This window comes from Sphaerodactylus townsendi, linkage group LG04 (assembly GCF_021028975.2).
Source record: "Sphaerodactylus townsendi isolate TG3544 linkage group LG04, MPM_Stown_v2.3, whole genome shotgun sequence".
NCBI classification, from domain to species: Eukaryota; Metazoa; Chordata; class Lepidosauria; order Squamata; family Sphaerodactylidae; genus Sphaerodactylus; species Sphaerodactylus townsendi.
In genome coordinates, this window is record NC_059428.1 from 87,466,457 (window position 1) to 87,488,116 (window position 21,660).

At 43.2% G+C, this 21,660-nt stretch overlaps 1 protein-coding gene across 1 annotated transcript in view; it reads left to right on the forward strand.

Moving 5' to 3' along the window:
* MID1 (midline 1) overlaps positions 1 to 21,660 on the forward strand; it is a 123,904-nt gene that overhangs the window by 86,442 nt on the left and 15,802 nt on the right. The window contains exons 4-5 of the mRNA XM_048494098.1: positions 1,992 to 2,182; positions 19,352 to 19,479. Coding sequence (XP_048350055.1) covers positions 1,992 to 2,182; positions 19,352 to 19,479 — 319 coding nt within the window. The remainder of the gene's footprint in view (positions 1 to 1,991; positions 2,183 to 19,351; positions 19,480 to 21,660) is intronic.

The following is a 21,660-nucleotide window of genomic DNA, read 5'->3' on the forward strand; positions in this document are numbered from 1 at the left end:
CATGGTTTAGGGATCTTTAAGTAACCTTCAAATAAATGATCTTTCTTTTTAGTTATGTCTCAGACCTGGCAATTCTTCCGTATAAAGATACTTGTGCCATACTGTAAGCAGATGTGGTGTTGTCTTTGATCTTAATTTAACACATTGCTCTGAATTGCCAAAAACAACAGCTGCATAGTTCATATATCACTTCAGCCCGTTCTCAGCCACAACAAAGCCAAATTCACCTTTCTTACATTCTGACATTAGAAACTGTACCAGAATGGTTTTTTTGAAATTACAAATGGTGCTTGAACAATTATTTACCTTGTATTGTCAAAGGCTTTCATGGCCAGACTCAACAGGTTTTGGTGGGCTTTCCGGGCTGTGTGGCTGTGGTCTGGTAGATCTTGTTCCTAGCGTTTCACCTGAATCTGTGGCTGGCATCTTCAGAAGTGTATCACAGAGAGCAGAGCCATAGCGAGGGGGAACTGTGCCCGGCGCATGTGTGTGCCCCGCACCCCGCCATGCCCTCAGAACGCCCCCACACTGATGCACGCCCAGTGCAAGATGCCCCTGCCTCCTGGGCGCTACACCACTGACAGAGAGAAGTTTGCTACGCACTGTGTCCAGAAACAAGATTTACCAGACAATGGCTACATGCCCAGAAAGCCCAGAACAACCAATTATTTAGTTTGTCATTTGTAAATTTTAAATTGAGCTGAATCCAGACTAAATTGGCAATTTGGGTATGCAACTTCCTCCTTCTTTCTTTAGAGACCCCAGATGTCATTCCTCAGGGTCTGTTCTTCCCCAGGAGTAGTGTTTTCTAGAGGTTAGTGGACTGCGGTCACAAGGCAGAGGCAAGAAATTTTCCTTCTGCCATTGGGAAATTTCATCTGGATCCAACTTAGTGATTAGTATAATGTGACTAGTGTAATGGCGATATTGGGCACCCTACTGGAACATAGCAGACTTCAGTGGCCAATTCTGCACATCACATTTATACCTGGTTACAATTGGTATCTTACAATCTGGGTCTATTTTATCCTAGTTTCTCCCTTTGCATGGCTGCAAAATGAAGACCGGAAGGAAATACTCCAGTTTGTTTCGCACGAGCCTGGGTCTTATGTGTTTACACCGTAAGAGTATTCATGTATGGGCAAACATCCCCAGTGTCCCATTCTGATTGGCTGGCTTTTTGGGGCAGCAGCTTGAATGAACCTTGCCGTTTGAATTTGAATTGCTGGTGCCCACCTTTACACCCTATCTGCGGCTTTCGAGTAGGAGCACATTTTGTGAGCCTATTAAGCATAGATCCAGAGGTGGTGCAGTTGCTGGGTATGTTTGTGGCACTCATTGTGCACCTCCTCAGCCTCATGCACAGCGCCCTTGCTGCATGTGCTCACTACCAGGAAGAGATGGCACAGGTATCTTTTCAGTCTGCTGTGCTGAGGAGACATCACAGGCTGGCATGGTTTGCCCTGGCGACCACCCCCAATGCTATCATTACTGGGTTTATCCACACAGGAGCAGGGACTGGTAGCACAACTGTGTCATGGCTTTCTGGGATGAGGAGGAATAACTGAGAAACTTCTGCGTGACCAGTAGGATCTTTATGAGGATCATGGACAGACCCCCATCTGCAGCACCAGGACATGAACATGCGGGCTGCATTCCCGGTGAAGATGATAGTCAGCATGGCTCTCTGGTACCTGGCCAGCTCAAACAGTTTCCATAAGGTGAAACAGCAGTTTGGTGTTGGCATGAATTCTGCCTGTACATGAGGGTTGCGCTCTTGTGGAACAGGTATGTGAATTCTTGTGTACAGTCTTTGTGCAAAGACTGCATGTTTCAAGCTGCTTCTCACTTTATGATATTAGTGTCAGTAATCTCGTGTATGAGTTCATGGCTACCCTTCCTCAGAGCCCTGTGCACACACATGTCAAGCCCCCCTCCCCCAGTGGCACTTTTCGCTCTGTGGAGTGATGCTTTCTTACACCTCTTAACAGGTCATGGCGGGATTTGCCCAGCTGGGCTTCCCCCAATGTGTGGGAGCCATGGATGGATGCCATGTTCCCATCAAGAATCCTTCTGATGCACCGGGGCAGTACGTGAATTGGAAAAAACTTTGCCTCCATTGTCCTGATGGCGGTCTGCGACCACAAGGGACGGTTCTTCAAAGTCGAGATTGGAAACCCAGGCAGGAGCCATGATGCCCACATCTTCAGGGAATGTCACTTCAATCATGGACAGGGATGCGTTTATTCCAGGGAATCTGACACTGACCATGGAGGGGGTCGCCATTCCCCCGCTAGTTGTGGCTGATGGTGCATTTCCCATGAGGAAGTGGCTTGTGAAGCAGTATGCTCCCCACATGATGCGAGGGAGAGTAACTTCAATTACAGACTTTCTCGGGCAAGGAACATGGTGGAGTGGGCATATGGGAAACTGAAGGCCAGGGGGCATTGCCTCTTGCGAGGCTCCAGGTGATGCCCCACATTGTCAACCCAGTTGTGGGAGCATGTGTTGTGCTTCACAACATATGTGAAACAGGGCCATGATGCTCCAGGGAGTGAGTCCGGGCTGTAGCTCTGCTAATGCAGTTCCAAGAGCAGTGGGAGATTTCAGTGAGGGTACAGGAAAGGTACAGCCCCCATGATGAGACCAATCTTGCAGAGGGCAGGGTTGTACGAGACGCTCTGACCACCTACCTGCACAGGAGCAACTGCCAATGACACCTGCTCCAACTGTGAGAAATGACTGTAAATTGGTGGGGCTGGAAACATGGCCATTGATCACCTCACCCTAGCTTATTTCTTGCTCCTGCCTCTTAACATTTTGGTTGCAGTCTCCTGTCTATGCAGGAACATTTCATTCTCATTAGTGTCGGACCAGCGCATGGGGAAAAAACAGTTCTTTAGAAAAGTGTTTTGAAACTACACAAATAAAAAAACGGAGTGTGTTCTGGAACTATGGAAACATTCACTTTTCTTCCTTGAGGGTCCCTGGCTTGGTGGGTAGGGTGGTTCAGGCTACAGGGGGGCAGGCCCCCTGCCAGCCGCCTCCTGTTGAATCCAGGGCCGTGGGTGGGGGGTTGCTTACATGCTGCCTGGCTGTATGGGGGCTTCCACTGTTTGGTGGCTGTTCTTCCTTTCACAACATTGGGTGGGGAGGCCACTTGGCGGTGTTCTGGGGAAAAGTTCACTTTGAATCAGGCAGTTATTTTTGCGCCAGCATGAGTCAATGGGAGAGGTGGGGTGGCAATGTTCACTGCTTTGTTTAAAAGCCAGGCAGGCAGCATGTCTTTCACTACATGCCCACCCAGCAAGAGAGCTCAATATCCATGCAGATGCCAAGCTTCCTCACTGAGGGCTGTGCCAGCAAATTTCCAGGTTCCAAAATTCTAGTCTGCAGATGCTGCCTAAGTGAGGATGCGGGGTTGGCCCTCCTTGCCCCTGACCTCTCTAGGTATGAGTGAGCACATGGGAGTGGTTGCAAATGGCGGTTCTGGGTCCTTCTCTGAAGGCAACAGGATCATCTGACCCGTGGTTGGGGATTTCATTCCATGTGTCCCACTTTGGACCATGAATTGTCAGTGCCTTAGTGAGTCTGGCAGAAGAAAGCCAAACAGCTTCGAGTCCCCTCGGCAGTGACAGGCAATAGGTGATACATCTGCTGCCTGTGGCTACAGGATGCCACAAAGCCACAAGCAAGCTGATCTAGCCTGCAAGTTCACTTCTGTGCTGCAGTCCCAGTGGCCTTCAGCAGCATTCCCAAGACCCCAGTGCTTTCTTCAAGGTGCTTGAAGTGACTGACAGCCATGTAGGAAAAGTAGCCTCCCCAGTCTCCAAGCGCCTCCAGCTGATCCTAACCCAAGGTGCCCCTAACGAATGGCAAAAAGCATGATCCTGCTATTCCTTGTGCCACATCTCCAGTGGCATTGTGGCTGGCGGACAGTGACGAAGCTCCCACGGGGACATCCGGGGACAAATGACCCGGGCGCACTCCGTGGGAGTCACGTGGAGGGCGCAGTGTACCCCAGTAGGATCACCCTCCCTCCCCCCCCCCCCGCCTCCACTGGCGCCCTCCCTCTCCCATCACATTGCCTCCGTTTCCTGCTCGGCCGTCGTCTCGGCCCCTCCTTTGTTGTCCTCCTTGCCTGCTCTGGCAGGCTGTCCTTTTCTCTACGTATTTTTAAAAACTTGCTCAGCTGGGTATTTAAGTCTCCACTAGCCGTGAACCTTCCCAGTTATGGTGAGTCCTGATTTCATTTTATAGTTTCCCAGAATCTTCAGGGCATCTAAAAATCTCTCTTTTATCATTTGCCCTCATCCCTTTCTGCCCCCCAAAAGGATTTTTCCTCCAAACTGTCCCCCAGTGACATCAGAGCCAGTATGCAAATGAGCCTTTTTCTAATTGGCTCCTTTTAGTTTCAGTTTTGTCTCATGAAGGGGATGGGCTAGAATACTGATGAAAGGGCTGGGATGGAGCTAGCTGGGAGAACAGATCTTGCAGGCAGCATGCCCTTCTCAAAACTGCCCTGGTAAGTTTTTTTTAAAAGATGACCTCTCTTCCTCTCCACATGAAAGTAAAAAACTAAAAATCTTTTGTGTGTTTTGTGGGATGCTTCAGTCCCAGAAGCACTCTTGTGGTTTTACTTCCTGTTTGAAGAGGGGGAGATGGCAGAAATCCTCCCCCACCATGAGCACCCATTATATGAGCAAAGGGAAAGCTCATGTAAGAGGAGATTACTCACGATTTTTTCTCCTAGGAGGCTAACCCCCATGCCACATCTCATTCTATTCCTGACAGTCCTCTGAGGTTCTGGAGTGGCGGGGGGGGGGGGGAGCAGAGGCCAAACTGCAAAGAGAAAAAAATAGCAAAGACCTTTTGTACAAAAGTGAACTGAGATAGTTTGCAGAATGCTTGGATCCAACCCTCTCTGAATTTATATAAAAGGTGGTTGCTATAATAAACAATACAGCACTGAAATAATATTTTATGTGTATTACAAAAATGTGAACAATTCATGCGTGCCAAATACTGGTCCTGTCCTCTACACAATATATATTGTTTTTTTAACCATCAGAGTAACCATTACATCTTTGAAGTGCTTGGAATTAATTCTGTTGTCTGCATGTATGTTTGGGTTGCTGTGATTAGAACGGTACTATGTAGTCTGGTCTACCTGTGGAGTTGTATTCTGAAGTGTCTTGGCATTTTTTGATAGCATACAACTATCAAAACTGTTACTTTTAATTAGTTAATAAGGGTTCTAAATTGCATTTTTAAGATTTTATCAATTTTTTTTAATTTTTTGAACATTTTTCTACCAAGTGAAATATGGGTTGTATGGGACCCACCAACTCTGTGCCTAGCATCATTCTTTATCTTGCCTATATATCTTTATCCTAATAAGTTTGATAGAGCATACAGAAATTACTCTTTCTAGAGCATCCTCCTGTCCAAGTGTGAAATAGGCATTCTGAGGAAGAGAGAGAAATTGTACTGTGGCTTATTTGGGCAGGTTTGATATTAATCCAAACTGGCTATTGTTTCTGGCAGTGCTTGGGAGAAATGCAAAGGAACGAGTGGAGGGTCTTAAAACATTATTCACAGCAGTAATAAAACATTTTGAAAGCATTTTAAGTCATATGACACTTGAAATACTTTTAAGTGTTATAACAGTTATTAAACATTTTGAAAGCATTTTGAAAATGTTGTCCAAAATTTTAATCTCTGCTGTGTGCTATGATACATTGCTGTGTTCAGATTTGTGAGTTAAGACATGTTCTATGTGATGGTGGCTTTGAGATGAGCTGGTGCATAAAATCGTTCTTTGGTTGTAGTGGGGGAGGGTGGCCTTTGGTCATGGTGGGGTAGGGTGGTTGCCCATGGGGGGGCGCAAAACTCAGATTTTGCCCCGGGCTCCATTTTCCCTAGCTACACCCCTGCTGGCGGATGAGGGAGAATGGGGGACCGTGCTTTGAGGCAGGCATTGTGCTTTGAGGCCAGCACCTTTGGGCCCGCCCAGCCTTGGACAGGCCAGGGCTGCCCATTTCAGCAGTTTCATCTCAGTCTTTCACACAAAAGGACGGGGAGGCCTTTTCTCATTGGCCTCCCCTGTGGTAGTTACATTAAGGCCAGCATCCCAAAATGTCAGAGCCATTGGAACCAAGCAATTCTATAGACTGGGAAGAGCTATTGTCAGTGGCAACAGCCAAAAGGGTCCTCTCAGTGTGTTCTGCAAAATGCAGGAGTGAACATGGCAGATTGTTAAGGATCTGACTGGAAGCCTAGCAACGGAGCCCAGAACCAGCACGGACAAAGAATTCTCTCACAGTGCAGGGTTCCACACATTCCAGGTTCCTGAGAGACCCAGACTTTAAGCCTGCCCGAGGAAGGCCGAGGGGTCTGCCTCCCCCACTTGATCCCAAGGTTTGAGTGAGAGTATGTGAGTGGCCACAAATGGTGGTTCTGGATCCCTCTCTGAATCCTGGATTAGGGAAATATCGCGGGACATGCCCACTTTAGGACCGGGAACTGTGCGAACGTCTTGGCCAAACTGGGATATTCCCCTTGCTAAACCCGAGATATTTGGACTGTGCAGAAACAACCAGTGAAGGTTTTAGGGCCAGTTGTAATGTTTTTAATTTCCAAAAGGAACTTCTGTGTGGAAAAAATTAGGAAAGCCATATCTCGATCACTGTATATAAAGGCAATCACAGGAAAAGTGTATTTTTCATTATGTGTGCAAATTCTGGAAAGCTGGGGCTGCTCCCCTGTGTTTTAATGGGTGAATCATACTAGATGTGTATAGCCCAGGGGCATTCCTGGGTGTGGAGCTGAGTTTTGTCAACTTCCACAGAGATTTTGGTCCAGGCCCCCCCCCCCCCCCATGCTGCCCAGTGACTTATGTCATGTTTTAATGTGATGTAATCCGTTGGATGGCAATAGGGGTTTTCAGGTCAGCCAGGGAGTTGTTTTCCTTTTCTACACTCACTGTACCACCTGAAACCCCTTAGGAGGCAGCACAGCTGTTCTGTGATAGTGCTGATTATGGCTGCAATAGAACTCCCTCCCCCTTAGTGGATTGTATTGTAATTTATCAACTTTTCCCTCTGTGTAGAGCTGAATACCTCACACATAGTTGTTCCAATCTGATAAGCAGATATTTATTGTTACACAGGTATGGGTTAGTTCCTTTTTTTGTTGTTGTGTGTAACCAAGCAGTAGTGGCCTCTGTCATTATCTGTTGTCATTTTCAATGAATTTGCCATGGACCTCTAAAAAGATATTGGGAAACACATTAAATTATTAATAGACCTTGGTATCTCTTCCTGACTCTTGAAGTGAGCCATGGGTCAGTAGCAGAGTACTTGTGTTGTATGCAGCTCCCGACTTTGGCACCTCAGGTAGCTTCAATCTTCAATAAGGCTTTATGAGTCAAAAGAGACCATTCTGAACTACAAGTGCAAGGTAAAATCACATGTTTATTTAATTTATGCCTATAAAAACAATTCATATCTTTCATGATCTAGACTTTTTCTCTGGAGAGCTGCTGAGGCCAGCCAGGGTAGTAGCCAGCCTATCTCAGATCCGAAGTAAAGGTCTGACTGGTGCAGCAAAATAGCAAAGTATGGTTAGAAATAGGTCCTGAATAAGAATCAGATCAACCGAAGTCATTTAAAACAAATGAAGACATTCATAACAGATGGCATATTAATCATAAATGAATGGAACTTTTTTCACCTTGTTTATACACTTTCTGTAGATGGTGAAACATAGCTCTGATCTTATGTTCACATGTGCCTCCATACAGTAAGTTAAATATTCTGATTGGTATATAGTCCACACACATATAAATATGTGGCTTATCTGGTAATAACATGTGGTAGACAGATGTGTAGTTGTGGAGGGGTTCACACTTACCCAAAATTATCATTCATACAGCCCTCAGCATGTGGACTGTGAACTCTGTTAGACTTTACACTCTCCAGCTCATATCTACATAAGGTTTGGGGAAAAGATATTCACAATCTTGAGGATCAGTCCTGTAGTGTTTATATATATGCTAGGTTGACATATGAATCAACACTTCATTTCTACTGTAATGCTATACAAGTGAACACAATATATCAATAGGTCTGTATATGTTCAGACTGATTTACAGAAAACCTTATGGCAGGATTACACATTGGGCTAGACATGCAAGAAAGATTTGCTGTATTTGAGTATGTGGGTTGATAGATCCAAACTGTTATCAGGATCATGAGTCTGACTTTATTTATTTATTCTTTAGATTTATTGGTCGCCCTCCCCCTAAGGGCTCAGGGCGGCATACAACATAAGTATAAAAATATAATAACAAAATAGTATTTAAAACCTATACTATGCAGTATTAAAGCACAAAATCAATATGACACAGATGGCGATAAAAAAAGCCTTCCACCCCTCACTGAGCCCACTGGAGGCCAGGATGATAGAGCACACTTCAGCCCGGCTGGCCAAATGCCTGGCGGAACAGGTCCGTTTTGCAGGCCCTGCAGAAACTTGACAAGTCCCACAGGGTTCTGGTCTTCCTAGGGAGGGAGGCCAGGACCGTAAAGGCTCTTGCCCTAGTAGAGGCCAACCAGACGTGTTTTGGGCCAAGGACCTCTAGGAGGCACTCCTCCAATGATCGGAGGGTTCTAACAGGGCAATATGGGGAGATGCGGTCCCTCAAGTATGCAGGCCAAAGGCCACTTATAGCCTTAAAGGTTAGAACCAGCACCTTGAACGTGACCTGGAACTTGATGGGCAGTCAATGAAGATGGTACAGGACAGAGGTGATCCAGTCCCAGCTAGACATCCCTATAAGGAGTCTGGCTGCCACATGTTGGACAAGTTTTAGCTTCTGGATCACAGTCAAAAGCAGGCCAGCATACAGCGAGTTACAATAGTCAAGCTTGGAGGTGACCGTTGTATGGACGACTGTGGCTAAATCCATACAGGAGAGGTACCGGGCCAGTTGCCATGCCTGCCTCAGATGATGAAACGCTACCCAAGCTGTTTGAGCCACTTGGGCCTCAAGTGATAAAGCCGGGTCCAGGATAACACCCAGTCTTTTGATGGACGAGACCAAGTGCAATGCCTTGCCATCCAGCGTAGGCAGGCAAAAGTCCACCAGTCACTCCCCACGACCCAGCCACAACACCTCCATCTTCGTAGGATTTAACTTCAACCGACTCACTCTCAAACAACCAGTGACAGCTTCCGAACAATGCTGGAGAGTTCCAGGGGCCAAAGACAGACTGCCATCCATCGTGAACACGAGCTGGGTGTCATCTGCATATTGGTGGCACTGCAGCCCAAAACTCTGGACCAAACTTGCCAGGGGGTCATGTAGATGTTAAAAAGCATCGGGGAGAGGATCACCCCTTGCAGCACTCCACATATCATGGGGCAACACCAGGAGTTCTCTCCCCCGAATGCCACCTGCTGTCCCCAGTCTCTGAGGAACGAGGTCAGCAAACATAAGGCTGACTCCTGAATCCTGATATCGGCGAGGCAGTGGACTAGAAGGTCATTATCTACTACATCGAACACTGCAGTGAGATCTAACACCAGCAGCATCGAACTGCTTCTATCCAAGTGGAGCCGGAGTTTATCTATGACAGCAACCAGTAACGTCTCGGTCCCATGGCCCACGCAGAAACTAGACTGGAAAGGATCCAATCTGTTTGCTTCATTCAGGAACCTCTGGAGCTGATGCGCCACTGCTCACTCAATTACCTTTCCCAGAAACAGTAGATTTGAAACTGAGTGGTAATTGGCTGGATCCAAAGGATCTAATTGCGGTCTTTTCAGGAGCAGGCAGACTACTGCCTCTTTAAGTCGACCCAGAAAAACCCCTTGCTCAAGGGAGCTATTTATAATTTTCAACAGGTAGCTCCATAGCTCCTCCCTAAAGTAAATAAAGTAAAATAAGACCTCTTCACATCCTTCATAGCTCCCTCATAGGATCTCATAAATGTCCGATATGAGTATCTTGACCCCTCATCAAGGGCCTGCCACCACACTTGCTCTAGTCATCTCGACTCCCACATCATCTGTCACAGCTCCTTGGTATACCAAGGTCTGCTGCAGGTGTGGACAGGGCACCTTGGTGTGACAGCCTCGATGGTGTCAGGGAGCCTGGTATCCCAGCTCTCTACCAGCTCATCAAGTGAGGCGCCAGTGGGTGGGGTCTCCCACAGAGCATCCTGGAACCACTTTGGATTCATTAATCTCAGCAGGCGGGCCAAAATATGCCCATCGCCTAGACAGGGGGGCGTAGCAGCATATATCCAAGTTTTATGGATGTAGTGGTCAGACCATGGCACTCTGTCAATAGAGGATAAGCCCACATTCACACCTGCTGTGAAGATCAGGTCCAGAATGTGGCCATACTGATGCATGGGGCTCCCAAAGTTCACCAGGGAGAGACCTAGTGTCGCCATGGTTGACCCTAGGTCAGTGGCTACCAGAGAAGAGGCCGAATCAACATGGACGTTGAAGTCACCCAATCTAACAGCTTAGGGTACCGCAATGCCCACTCCAAGAAGACCTCCAAGAGCCATGACAGGCAGTCTGCCAGTGCGCTAGGCGACCAGTACACCAGCAGAACAGGCAATCTCTCCAGGGAGTCCCAACAAAGGCCCAAACACTCCAGTCCAGCAATCAATGGGACAGAGGACGTCCTAAAGGAGATGGAATCTTGGACAAGCACCGCCACCCTCCCCCAGCTCTGTATCCAAGGTTGCTGAACAAACATGAAACTATCGAGGGTGAGATCATTGAGGGCAACTGTCTTCCCCTCCCTCACCCAGGTTTCTGTTATGCACACGATGACCAATATAATCTGCAGGATGGCAGATTTATTTTTTATGGACCTTGCATTTGAAAAGCAGCATCTCCGGAGCAGAGTCTGAGACCTGAACCACACCACCCACATCTCTTGGGAGAGGCTGTAGGTCAGTCAGAGAGCAAGAATAACTACATCTCCCTCAGTGTCTCCTTTAAGACCTTTTAAAAAATGGCAGTCTTGTATCAATTTCTATTTCCTCTAAAAAACAGCATATTTATTCCTAATTTTGGCACCAGTGTATTGTACCATTCCTGCACTACCATTCCCCTCCATTATTGGCTTTCATTGATCGAAAAATTGTGATGGAGAAACTTATCATGCAATTGCCATTTTTGAGAGATAGCCTTGCATAGCCGGCTGTTTGTTTCTCAAACTGGCAGAAACCAGCATATCAGCGTGAACACTCTTTTTCATGAGATTTTCTGAGACAGATCACTTTGCTAGGGTGAATGTGGGATAGTCCCACTGGAGATATCTATATTACAGATAAAATTATATTTTTTGTCAAACATATGTTTATTTTTTCCTTTCATGGAGCTCCATTTGGAGGAGCATTTTTAAAGGTTTTATGAATTTATGAAAATCATGTATTATTTAGTCAATAGAATGAAGTTGTTTCAGTCTGTTGCACAGCAACAGAATCAGAACACAGCTGTGGAAAAATATGGAACAATTAGCAGAGAGGAGTGGGAGGGAATATGTTTTCCTGTAGATGATTTACATCCACTGTTTTCTAACACTAAATAGGAAAAAAAGAATGCTTTTATGAAATTGGGTTATTTCCACCCTCATTGGGAATCATTCTTAAATTGTACAGAACAGGAAATACATTTTAATATATTCCTTTGACTCAAGTATTGTGTGTGTTGTTTTCGCTTTATAATGGAAACATTCCACTTTTAATTTGGTTATTAAAAATGCCTCAGGCTAGACTTTTTATACAAGGACTAGCTTAAAAGTGATGGTTTATTTTATGTCCAAATTATATAAACACACAAAAACAAGGGAAGGTAGATTATCATGATAAAGTTGCCCTAAACCAGGACAGCATAGTTGAAATTGGCAAGCCTTCATATCAGTGTAACATTAGCAGAGCAAGAAAGACAGCAAGAATTGTAAGTGGCATTGAGAGGAACCTCATAGACTTTTTTTTCCTTGTCTGCTGGCCAAATTAAAAATCCCAGAAGAAAAGTGGAATGTGTGAGAGTGAAACAGAGAAGGGAAAAGAGTAGAAAAATAGGATTTTGTTACAAATAATGAAAATGCCAATACTTAGAAAGAGTTCAGCTAGTTCAACAAAGAGTTCTTTAAAGTTTTGTAGCTAAGTATATCTCCCTTCTGTTTTCCATGAAATGGGTTTAGGAAAAAAAAACCTTTCTTTTTGGTTTTGCAAAAATTAGAACTATGCCGTCAGGGTGCTGCCTGAGGGAGGCTATTAAACAATAAGAAGGCTTTGTTCACTGCAATAAAAATAATGCATTCTGTGTTTTCATTATGTGGCAAAGTGCCAGTTTCTTTGGTTTCTCATTCATGACCTGAAATTTGGGAATTCTTCGATCCAATCTCAGGCAAGTTGAGAAGCCAAGACAGGAAAGTTTAAGTAGTAATCCTGATAATTGATCAGGTTGATCAGAACATTGACTAATAGTCTTTTTCTGGAAATTGTTGTGGATGTATTTTGATTATATCATCCAAATAAAATAATTAGATGATTATATAGAATGGTTCACAGTAACATGCTTAGCTTCCCCTATAGAGAAAAAAACACCACAGTTTCTAGAGCTGAGTTTGAGAAAATTTTATTTATTTGAAAATTTTCTTTTGAGACAAGATCAAATCCTAGGACAAGGTTGAAAAATTTGCTTAGTGTAATTAGAGATATTTTATTTATTAAGAGTCCTAGCACCTTTTCTTTCTTACCACAATAATAGAAAACATAAAATTTTAATATGTATCATACATAACAAAGTTCACCTATAATTCTGTCAGCAAATTCTTGAGTCCTTTATATCATATAGTAGTAAACTCTGGAAATATCATGATACTGAAGTGACCCACAATTGGGCCCTCGCACCTTTTTACTGTTACTCCATATTTTAAAAGTGACCCTCAATGACTGCAGTATGTGACAGTTTGTGAAAGAGTACCACAAGCCCATTTGCTTTACATGAAACGCTGTAAATACTCAACAATACAGCTGTGCAATCTGTGAAAGTGTTTTATTCCACAGCCACCTGTGCCTCATATTCTATGTGCTTTTTTCAAATTATCGCCATTTAACTATTTATAACCTGCTTCTCTTTCCAGTGGGAACCAAGAACAGCTTCTAACTCCATTCTCCTCCTTTTTCTCCTTACAAGAACAAACTGTGAGGTAGGCTTGGCTAAGAGAGAATGAGTAGTTCAAGGACACCCAATGAGTGTGCTTGGCAGAATAGGGATTTGAACTCAGGACGGATTCCACATGGGCCAAAAACTATGATGTGAAAATAGTGTAAACCCTTTTACATTGTTTTGAATCTTTTTACACCAGTTTCACACTGCTGTTTTTGGCCCAGGCGGAATCCGCCCAGGTCTACCACTTCATGTTCTGGGGCTCTAACCACTGCATCACACCATGTCTCAAAAGCATAGAAAGATAAATAAATAAAAATTTAGACCTTTTGTTGATTCATTGATATTTCTAGATTTCTCCAATATTTAGAGCTGGGGAGCGCTAGATGTAACATAATTATTACAATCAGTCATTTGGATATGTGTGAGCCAATAGATTCAAGTTTCATGAGGCAGTAAAATAATCAAAAAAGAGCAGTTAGTCTGGGAATGAAATGAATGAACAATTAGCTAGCACAGATTATATGCTTTTAAATAGGTTTTTTTCACACTAACACAATAAGGTTGCAAAGAAGAGTAATAGAAGAAGAGGAACCCTCCCTTTTTCCCTTGTAAAGAGTCTCAAAGCAGCTTACAAACTCTTCCTGTTCCTCTTTCCACAACCTTGTGAAGTAGGTGGGGCTGAAACAGTTCTGAGAGTATTCTGACTAGCCCAAGGTCACCCGGTAGGATTTATGTGGAGGAGTGGAGAAACAAATGTACACTTGATAAGAGTTGGCCACTCATGTGGAGGAGTGGGGAATCAAACTGGTTCTCCAGATAAGAGTCCACTGTCCCTAACCAGTAAACTGGTTGTCAAAGCAGTTTTTACTCACCCACTCTAAGCAAAGCTTTTTTCCCAGTGGTGGCTATCCTATCTAGCCTTTCAAGTCTCTGTCACTTTATAGCCCAGATGTGAGCTGGTTGTTTCATTGTCTTCAGCCATTTTCAATGCTTTGAGGGTTGGGTACTGTTAGAGACATTAACAGGATGGTACATTCTTGGGAACAGTTGACTTTTCCCTTCCTACCTGACTTCTGCTAACCAAGAAAAAACTTTGAAAACCGTGGGGGTTTGCAAAGCCCAAACCTTGAAATAAAATGCATTTCTCCACATGCTGCCATATTCCCCCTGGTAATGGGAGATCTCATTTCCTGCTGCTGCTCAGCTGGGCAGTGGGAGGAAAATGTTGGCAAAATGGAGGATTAGTGTCCCCATCATGACAACACAACTTCTAGTGTGATCCAGAAGTGACATCATCACACTGGGTGATGCTCTAGCATTTGACTAAAACTGTATGCTTAAATGTTGGTGTCATTCCCCACATTATCACACTGGATGGTGCTTTAGCATTTACCTAAATGTCTATGCTCAAATACTGGAGCATTGTTCCCCACAACACAAGTCTTTGTCTCTCGCATTTCCCACAAGTTGTTAGGTCATGTCTGGCAATGCCAGTTAGAAAAGTGAATGAGAGTTGTTTTGTGTAACACACTTCCCTCTGTGATACACCTCTGAAGATGCCAGTCATAGATGCAGGTGAAACGTCAGGAACAAGATCCACCAGACCACGGCCACACATCCCGGAAAACCCACCACAACCAGTTGAATCCGGCTGTGAAAGCCTTCGCCATTAAGTCAACCTGTCAGTTTCCAAGGCAAGAGATATTCAGAGGAGGTTTGCCATTGCGTGCCTCTGCATCACAACACTGGTGTTCTTTGAAGGTCTCCCATTCAAATACTTGCTAGGGTCAACCTGCTTAGCTTCTGAGATCTGATGAAATCAAGCAAGCCTGGGCAGTCTGAGTCACTTTATATATTTTGAAGAAACTACTTCAGTACACTATAAAAAACAAGGTCATCTATACAGAATATACATAATTAATTAATTAAGTTAAATTAACAAATTGCATTAGAATAGAAAAGATCATATGGGGCAACAAAGCTGATGAGTTATTTTAATACCCGCAATTAGACACTAATTTCCCCTCTCTCATCTCTCTTCAGCATTTTGTTATGAACAATTAGCTAACATCTGTCTTGCTTCCTTCCCTTTAGTCCTAGACACAATTGAGATTTTATCTGGAGGCTGATAAGCTGAAAAAATTGCCTGATGGAAATGTAATTCATAGTGATGTAGTAATTAATGATTTTTGCACACAATGTAAATCTTAAGAGAAGATTTGGGATATCTGTCTACCAAGTTAATAATGAGAGAGACAAACAACATGTGATGTTCTGTCTGTTATTGCCATGTGATTAATTAGGTTTATCCTTTACATTTGTTTTCAATGCAAACCAGACTTTTGTATTTGGCAACTCACTTTTTCAAGAGCTGTGCAGGCATGTGAAGGCATGTTAGCAGAGGGGGCAGGCTGCACTGATGCAAGCGCATGCAACATGTACGGACAATGACAACAGTTTTCTAGAGTCCATTGTATTTTGTTGCACAATGGGCTTTATTGCTAATATTATTATAAATCTGGAGCTTGCAATAATCTGAATTCCCTTCAAGTATGGGAGTGATCCATGAGATGTCTTAAAGGCACTGAATAACAGAACTGGACTCACTTGGTATAAGCTATTCTTTAGTAACCTGAAAAATTCAATGCAATCTTAGTAATAAATTTGAATATTTATTCAAATAAAAATCACTGCCTCGGTTTTCGTCGTTTTCAGATTTTGCTGATTGTTTGCAGACGGATTACTGACGAAAACCGAGGTTCCACTGTAATAGCTAGGAGCAGCAGTGGCATAGTGGTTAAGAGCAGGTGTACTCTAACCTGGAGGAACTGGGTTTAATTCCCTGCTCTGCCACCTGAGCTTTGGAGGCTTATCTGGGGAATTCAGATTAGCCTGTGCACTCCAACACACGCCAGCTGGGTGACCTTGGGCTAGTCACAGTTCTTTGGAGCTCAGCCCCACCTACCTCACAGGGTGTTTGTTGCGGGGGGGAAGGGAAAGGAGTTTGTAAGCCCCTTTGAGTCTCCTATAGGAAAGGGGGGATATAAATCCAACTCTTCTTCTTTGCCACATTAGGTGGTTTTGGAAAACCATGTTGCAGATCTCTGTATTTTTGCCAAACATCTGCATGGATCTTTCAAACTGTCATACTGTTGAGCATGTGTGTGCACATGTGTGATTTAAACTCTAGTTTCATTTTAGCAGAGATCAAAACACATTCCACAAAGTTCTGGTATAGTAGAACAAGCTGACTATTTTTTCTACTCCCATAAACAGAGTCTTCATGGCTTCCAGCTTCTCACATACTCTGGAAATCTTGCATTTCTCACTATTTTTAGATTTAGGACTCAATAGCATTTGTGAATCTCACTGAGAACAAAAACTCAGCCCCATAAACTCTAAAATATTAATTTAATTTAAAACAGCAATTGCTACATTAAATTGGCATCCCGCAAAAACCCTTACTTAAAAAATCCTCCTAATGAGAGAAGTCCATTCAAGTCTACAGGGCAACCGGTGGGGAATAGGTGGATGGGGTCTTTCAGCAGCAAATTGCCTAGTCTGTCACCATCACCACATTGCTGTCACTTTTTGTGCTCACTGGAAGCACTATCATCACATTGTTGACAATATGGGGAATACTTTGGTATTTGTGCAGAAACTCTGTAGTAAATGATGTTTTTATCAGAGCTTTTGGCAAAATACCTGAACCTGAACAGCATGATAATGTCACTTCCACTAAGCTCCAGAAGTGGTGATTACAAGCCCGTGACAACAGAGGCCTATGTCTCAATTTGCTTCTGATACAAACCCTCTAGCGGTCTGAATGGAGTCAGGGAAAGGGATCCAAAGTGGGAGAGCCCCCACCCCTAGCGGGGGTATTGTTACCAGATCAACCCATGGTGGGGCCCCCCTCTGTTTTAAAACACAGTGTGTCTATCCATCCTGCCAACCCTTGGGGTGCCTAGCAGTGCTATGCCAAAATGGGAACCCATTCTCTGCATTGGCTAGCGTACGCACAGGGACATAGTAAAAGCTTATCTGGACTTGCCAATTTCTGCCTTGCAAAATACCTGCCACACATGCTTCCTGAAGGGATTAAGAGAACACAATACTCCTGTATTGGAAAGTGTTTCCATCTCCAGCCCTGGACTATCCATCCTGTGAAGACAAAAGACTAGTTAATGTGTTGCCCCAAGTATTCCTGCAAGTATTGCAATAACGTAAGAACATAAGAACAAGCCAGCTGGATCAGACCAAAGTCCATCTAGTCCAGCTCTCTGCTACTCGCAGTGGCCCACCAGGTGCCTTTGGGAGCTCACATGTAGGATGTGAACGCAATGGCCTTCTGCGGCTGTTGCTGCTGCTGAGCACCCTGGTCTGCTAAGCATTTGCAATCTACTGAGACTCAAGGTTGAGGTTCAAGATTGGTAGCCATTCAGATTGACTTCTCCCTCCATAAAATCTGTCCAAGCCCCTTTTTAAGCTATCTAAGTTAGTGGCCCTCACCTCCTCCTGTGGCAGCATATTCCAAACACCAATCACACGTTGTGTGAAGAAGAAGTGTTTCTTTTTATTAGTCCTAATTCTTTCCCCAGCATTTTCAATGAATGCCCCCTGGTTCCTAGTATTGTGAGAAAGAGAGAAAAATTTCTCTCTGTCAACATTTTCACCTCATGCATAATTTTATAGACTTCAATCATATCCCCCCCTCAGACGTCTCCTCTCCAAACTGAAGAGTCCCAAACGCTGCAGCTTCTCCTCATAAGGAAGGTGCTCCAATCCTTCAATCATCCTCGTTGCCCTTCTCTGCACTTTTTCTATCTCTTCAATATCCTTTTTGAGATGTGGCGACCAGAACTGAACACAGTACTCCAAGTGCGGTCGCACCACTGCTTTATATAAGGGCATGACAATCCTTGCAGTTTTATTATCAACTCCTTTCCTAATTATCCCCAGCATAGAGTTTGCCTTTTTCACAGCTGTCATGCATTGAGTTGATATTCCCATGGAACTATCAACTAAGATGCCCAAAGTGTGTTGCATAATAAAACTTGTCTGCAGTCTTCACCCATACAGTTTCAAACTTGACTTTTCTGCAGTAGAATGTACAAGGACCGTTTTTGCATTGAGAAAGTTGCTTACTAGAGAAAGTTGCTTACTGGAGCAATCAGAACCTTTTGATGAAGCATGTAATATGGATAGGTCACTGCAATTGATTGAAGTTGTGCAGCTACTTTCAAACTGGCCAGATTAGCTATTCCCTATCGTACAGGAGGAGGCATATTTGATTTGCCTGAATGGATGTAAATTCTCTCCTGAATCTTCCCAAAACATAAGAATCCACTTATAGTTCTTTTATGCATTGTAATGTCTTTAAGATCCCAGGCTGAAATCTTCAATGCTTTGTAAGCCTTCATGCAAGCCTGCTACTTCCCCAAAAATAAATACAAGTCATGAAACAAAGGAAGTTTTTCTATTTAAAGAATTCTGATGGCTCCATCTTCACTTAGCAGATTATATATAGAATTAAGTGGTGCTGTTGTTAGTAGCTAGAAAGACATTCTGCAGATCTGTTCAAATCCAGATTTATAAACAGTTGTGTGAATCAACACCTGGAGGAAGATACTACAGAGCAAAACTGGGTTAAGAAAAATGTAAAGGAATATTTTCTAGCACAAATAGCTTTGTTGAAAAAGACCACAGTACCCTGACGCTTTCTATTACAGCATATTTTGATCAATCACAAAAGGGTAGATGTGCTTTATGATGTAATGCAGCTCAAAAAAGTTTAATTGTTGGTCTTACAAGATTCTGATGTAATTTGCCATACTTAAAGGAAGCAACATGAGAAACATTAATCCATTGCATTCCATAGTAATACCTGACTACAAATTAATCTAAGATTTCTTACAGCCTTGCTTTATTTGAAAGAATCTTTCTTCTCTGTTTTCTAGAGTGCAGAATACCAATCTTATTACAACATTAATGTTTCTTAATTGCAGGGGGGGAGGTCTGTGATTATTAAGTGGAATTAGAACAGTAATTTGCACCTGCACTGGTGACTCTTTATAGATTCATCATGATATACTGAAATTCAGAATAATTTCACTTGGATTGATCCTGTTTCACTTTTTTGTTGCAGAGTCGCCATGGCAACTGCATCTTCCCAGGTGCTAATTCCGGAAATAAATCTCAATGATACTTTTGACACCTTTGCTCTAGATTTTACCAGAGAAAAGAAACTACTGGAATGCCTTGATTATCTTACAGGTAATAGATGCTGAGGAGTTCTGTAGCACATAGTAGTAAGATGCAGTGCTGCAGTCAATTCTGTGCTCATGACCTATTCAATCCTGATGGCAGTTGGTTTCAGAAAGCCATCTTGAGGTTGACTCAGCCTTCCATCATTCTGAGTCTGTTCAGATGAGTACCCAACTTACTGGGGATAAAGTGTATATGACTGCGTAAGGCAATGGCAAACCGTGTAAGGCAATTGCCTGCGAAGGCAATGGCAAAAGCATAGTCGGCCTAGAAAACATGATGTAGCAGTACCTCATTGGTCAGTAATGGCCTCGTGCCTACACAGGGAACTACCTTTAAATTTAAGAGATGCTGACCATCTTCTGGGATCCTACATTAATTATTTTTGTACATCTCTGTTTTGCCTATGCCATTTTACTGACAGGTAAGAATTATTCATTCATCATTGTACAGGTGCCTTTCCAAATAAGAGGGAAGTCACTAATGCTTATAACTAGACAACGTCAAGTCTGGTTGAGGACAGTGATGGTGACATTGTAGCTGGCCTCCCTGTCCTGTCCTGTTTTCTTTTCCCTTCCCTTTCAGTTTCCTTGCTTTCTCATTTCTTTCTCTTCTTCCTCTTGTACATTTGTTATTCTCCCATTATTAGCAGGGGTGCCACTTTGAATTCTCAATTTACTATTAGAAATTACTTCAAATTTGTTTATGCTGTTTAATGTATTTTTAAAAATTGCTTTTCATGCATTGCTAGCCACCCTGAGCCTAACCCTTGGTTGGGAAAGGTGGGGTAGAAATCTAATAAATTATCACCATCCATAAACATGTAAGGATATCAATCAGAATAGCTTTTGAACTCTCTCTAGAGATAGTTTGTTGTTAAGCAAATGCTGTGCAACCCTAGTCAGTCTTTATCCCCATGTCTCTTGTATTCCTGACAATCTTTCAAAACCGTATCTAGCTGCAGCACTATAACAGCAGCCATTTACATTTCTGATCACTAAGCTGTGAATTTCCCTGCCTTGGCCTCATTGGTTGCCACTGACACTCTGCACATGCTACTTCCTAGAATGAGGAAACTTGCAAGGCAGTTCTGTCACAGTATGTATGGTATGACTGCTCATGATTGGGCTCAAGACTACAAGAGGTTGTTGCTTTTGGCAGCAGTCTTGCGTTGGCTTCAACATCTAATTCTAACCTAATTTGTATTCTTGTTTAAGTTGGTTTGCATCCCTTTTGGCAATCCCCTTATGTCACAATTGGTTCACAGCCTGAAAGCAATATTTTACTGATGAACTTTCATGTTGTAATATTTAGGTTAGCACAAATCCTGCCCTAATATTTAGGGCAGCACAAATTGTCACAACATGTCTAAATGTTTCTTTTTCCTTCGTTCTTCATTAGATTCATACAAGAAAAAGACAATTCAAAAGTAAATCATCATCTCATGTGTTAAAATTAATTTTAAAAGTTTATTATTTTGTGCCAGTCTCTAAAAGTTCTTAAATTCATATGTCTTTTAATGTGATTTGTGCCCATAAAAGGCTAAGCCTGTTTTCTTTTCCAATATCTCCCTTCTCCACTTAAATCCTTCTGTTTTAGAAATACAGGATGTGATCTAGCCAAAGTTCAGCATCATAAAGTCCCATTGATTTTAATGCGATGGTAAAGCATTAACTGGTCTCAGCAGGACTGTAAAGTGCTTAACTTTGGTTGGGTCATGCCTACTGTAGCATATAAGTAGTGTTATGAATTCTACACTAAAAATTTGTGGAACTTGACCTAGAAGCAGATTCATTTTAGTGCTGCTTGGAGAGAGGGGCCTTTATATAGAAACACATTTTTCCAGTATGACAGGATTGTATTTCTGCCTCCTACAAAATCAAAATAATAAAGCTTTTGGCCTTCCCAGAGCATGTTATATTGTCTATGGGAAGAATCTGGGGAGTCATGCTTTGAATGCTAATGCAGTCAGGAATCTCTTGCCTTCTCCTACAGCCTGCAACCACAAAAACCTTCTGGAATAATGCAATACGTAGCCTGAGGAAGAATCAGTAGAAACTTCCCTTTTGCAAGGAAAAGTGCCTTCAATTCTCAGGATGCCATTTTATATGCTGTAAAAATATAGGTTCTTTCCTAGTTTTCAAGCAGCTACTACTGCAATTCATATATTAGCAGGAGCGTGCACTTTTT